General features: G+C 34.0%; 1 protein-coding gene across 1 annotated transcript in view; it reads left to right on the plus strand.

Moving 5' to 3' along the window:
• Positions 1-564, plus strand: part of LOC111692154 — a 7,502-nt gene extending 6,938 nt beyond the window's left edge. The window contains exon 2 of the mRNA XM_023455929.1: positions 298-564. Coding sequence (XP_023311697.1) covers positions 298-564 — 267 coding nt within the window. The remainder of the gene's footprint in view (positions 1-297) is intronic.
• Positions 565-3,990: the final 3,426 nt, after the last annotated feature.

A 3,990-nucleotide genomic window follows, 5' to 3' on the forward strand; every position in this document is an offset into this window, starting at 1 on the left:
CCATTTAAATATTTTGGGGTGATGCTTACCCTTGCTTGGGGGTGAAAGTGGCGGAGTCAAAAATACCAGCAAAGAATGTCCCCCTTTAATCTAAAATCGACGGGTCTGAGCGTTTTTCTACAATCTTGACGCAGTTCCTGAAAATGGCTCTGTTTCGTTTTCATTTGGCCACCCTATATTTAAAATAAAGTGAAAATCATAAATGTTAACCAAACGATCAATTAATAACAGAATCGGCCACCGTAGATTAAAAAAATAACAGCATCTACGAATACTACATGCGTGATTTTGTTACAGATCTGGTTGACGGCTATAATTTTCTGCTGCGATTCGGTTGTGACTGAGACAGACGAGTTGCTGACGAACTGCTACAGACTGGAACAGACATTGCCCCTGTTTTCCAAAGAGTTGGAGGAGCTGGACAGTTTGAAGAAGCTAATCAGGAATAAGAGACCAAAACTAACGGCTGCTGGTTTCTTCGAAATAAGAAGATCCACTTTGCTTTCTCTCCTGAGCACCACCACCACCTATTTCATTGTGGCTTTACAATTCAATTCCCTATAAATNTTGGAGGAGCTGGACAGTTTGAAGAAGCTAATCAGGAATAAGAGACCAAAACTAACGGCTGCTGGTTTCTTCGAAATAAGAAGATCCACTTTGCTTTCTCTCCTGAGCACCACCACCACCTATTTCATTGTGGCTTTACAATTCAATTCTCTATAAATGTATTCCGCTACTGTTTTTCGTCACTGAGGTTTACAACCTGTATTTGAAAGTGTGTTAAATATGTCACGGTTGTTTGCTGAATATATCACAATTGTTTGTTGAATATATCACGGTTGTGTGTTGCATATATACCACGGTTGTGTATTAAATATATCAGGGTTGTTTGTTAAATATATCACGATTGTGTGTTGCATATATATCACGGTTGTGTGTTAAATACATCAGGGTTGTTTGTGAAATATATCACGATTGTTTGTTGCATATATATCACGATTGTTTGTTGAATATATCACGGTTGTTTGTTGAATATATCACGGTTGTTTGTTAAATGTATCTTGGTTGTGATAAAATGCATTTCATATATACGCATTTCTAATGTACTTCTAATGTTATTAATTGAATACTCAGCACTGGTTTTGTGAGGGTTAAATAAATCTACACGAATTAATCATTTGAGTTATTATTTCCAATATCCTTTCAATACCTAATAGACAAGCTATAAAAGACAGTTTAATACACAAACTGTTTTCCTAAATTCAATAAGTTTCATACTACATTGTTGCGGAGCTTGACTATGGCTGATTACCTTGACTGTGTAGCTTCCGCTCCTGAGAATCACAAGTTTTGCTCGTACCGACATATTTACCTTCGGGAGGTCTTTGACCTTTGGTCAACATAGAAGGCAGTGATATTGTTACCAATGATAGATAAATGTTCTTCTTATAAAACATTTCGGTAAAAGTTTATACTTTAAAATATAAGGACCATGATCTAAAATCTAAAGTACCTATTTTAATTATGTAGTTACACAGCAAGCTAATATTGTAACGTTATTCAAAGTGAATCAATAACTTCTTGGGATAATTGACTGCAAAACCCAAGTATACTTAAATAGGAAGCATCCAGCTAAACTACGATCAGGTTGCAGTGAGATTACAGCAAGGTCGTGGGGTTGTAGTATGAAATTCTTTATGTGTAGATATGCTCTTATTCTACGAGGAAGAAATGAGACAAACAAAAGATTATTAAAACAGGTTTAATATAAATTTACGGTTCATACATAAATCATTTTTTTAGAGAACAGCAATAAATACTAAGTTAAAATTCTCGACAACATTAGACGTAACAGATCAAAAATTGACTAGAAATCTCTACTTGAATGTAATAAGTTGAAAGTAACAGCAATGATGCGATGATAGCTTCTGACAAGATTTGGCAACGATATGGATGGGTCTTACTCTGTTCCAAGTTGTAATATATCTGAGGGGGTGTTGACGCTTTGGTCATCTATCAGATGTGGATGGCCAAGTGATTATCGGTCGACAGACTCCATGGATGGTGATTACGAGACCCTGGATCCAAGCGAACGTTGTCTTAGGTCACAAAATCCGTGGTATGGTAGGTTTCAGTTACAATTTGGAAATAGAAAAAAATATATAAGCAAGTAGGATATTAACAATGAACGGATATTCGGTGCTAATCAATCTGTGCCATGATTTTATTCAAAATATGCAAAACTATTTAAAAATTTAATTTATACATCAAAAGTAGTTAACAATAATTTACTACGATATCATTTTACTAAGCAAATTATACGAAAAGAAATTGGATAACAACCAGATTATATATTAGGAATCGAGACCGAAAGCAAAACTAAAATAACACCATGTGTTATGGTAAAATCGTGATCAATTAGATCTGACTTTTTCAAAGTGGTATGTATGTAGTGTGGTATAAGAAATATAATAAGGTAAGAGATAAAAATTATATGAACGATAACTTTTGCTACAACTTGAATTCCAAAAATCAAAAAACACAAAAAATAATACACGCTTAGTTCAGTTTTACATTCCTAACATTTGTGTGAATACAGAGAAGGTTTAATTTAGTTGCCACAAGGAGTGAGGAAGTAAGCCGCTTTTAATGTAAAAGGAAAAAATAAAAGAAACTTACCTCGATCGATTCCTTAAAATTGTGAGACAACCATATTCCGATCCAGACTAATAAATTTGCCAGTGGCCCAGAAAAAAACTCTGCCAGTCTGTGACGTAATCGGAATTTTTATGCACCCTCTTCGTACTCGTCAAATGTAGGCGATGTCCCCATCGAATAAAACTCTGAAAATTTTAAAAATACAAATAATCAAGTCAAAGCCACCTCTTGGACATGAATTGCTACGTGCCCTTGACCAACTTGAAGGTCACGCACAATGTTGTACCTAAATTAACTGAGAAAACAAGGCGTTGACAAAATATTTTAAGCTAAAAGCAAATACAAAATTACTAATAAAAAGAAAGGAACCACATCTACATGCCAGTTTGAAGGTTTGCAGAATTCTTCCACGATTAAAATAGACAAAATGAAAGTGCGTCGCGAGCCACGATCTGCTTGTTACCAAAGGTAAATCGGAAGAGAGCGTGTCCTTTGTTTCACTCGGTGTCGATTGTTCAAGTGAAGCGCCCTCTAATTCATACGTAGGGTACGTTCCATAATACTGGAAGTTCACGGTGTTATTGGTGAGTAAAAGTTGTGAAATAGAGGCTTTATGTAATATAAAGTTTATACAGCGTGAATAAAATAAATCAAACAAAATTAATAAAAATTTCGCTACAATATCAATTTGTTCTTTATGACATTAATAGCATTGTTGCATTAATCAGAACTTCAGAGATAAGATTTTTTGGATAGATAGCCCTTAATTTGATGTTAAAGCATTTCTATGACGTCAATGAAAAATATTCTAATCAAGTATAACGAGTAATAGCTATGATTATGATTAAAACAATATTATGGATAGCATATCACAAAATACTATTTTCAACGAATTTCACAAAGTTTGATCTACAACAACAGTATTTTTTCGTGATGCTGCTGCAGAGAAAAAGAGAAACTACTAGATGTTTGCTAATAACCACAATAATCATCACTTGTTTTCAAAGGAAGAATGTGAAATCTGTCGTAAAAGTAAAAGATGTTACTCTTTATCTTCTAAAATCTAATCTACCTACTCAAATAACGTGGTCATATAAGAGAGTTATTATAATTTTGTTCTTTGTCAGTAATATCGTTGACGTATTCATCAAAACTCCATTAGGTACTTAGTTTATGTTAATGGGAAAGAGAAGAGTTGAAGAGTGAATAGACGAGAGCTGGCTACATAAACATGATTGTCATAAGGTACATTCAATACTATTACCTAATTAATGCTAAATTTTACAGAAAAAAAAATTATCGAACTCGTCGATAAAAATTACGGAAATGTAA

This window comes from Anoplophora glabripennis, unplaced genomic scaffold (assembly GCF_000390285.2).
Source record: "Anoplophora glabripennis isolate ALB-LARVAE unplaced genomic scaffold, Agla_2.0 scaffold1003, whole genome shotgun sequence".
Classification (NCBI taxonomy): Eukaryota; Metazoa; Arthropoda; class Insecta; order Coleoptera; family Cerambycidae; genus Anoplophora; species Anoplophora glabripennis.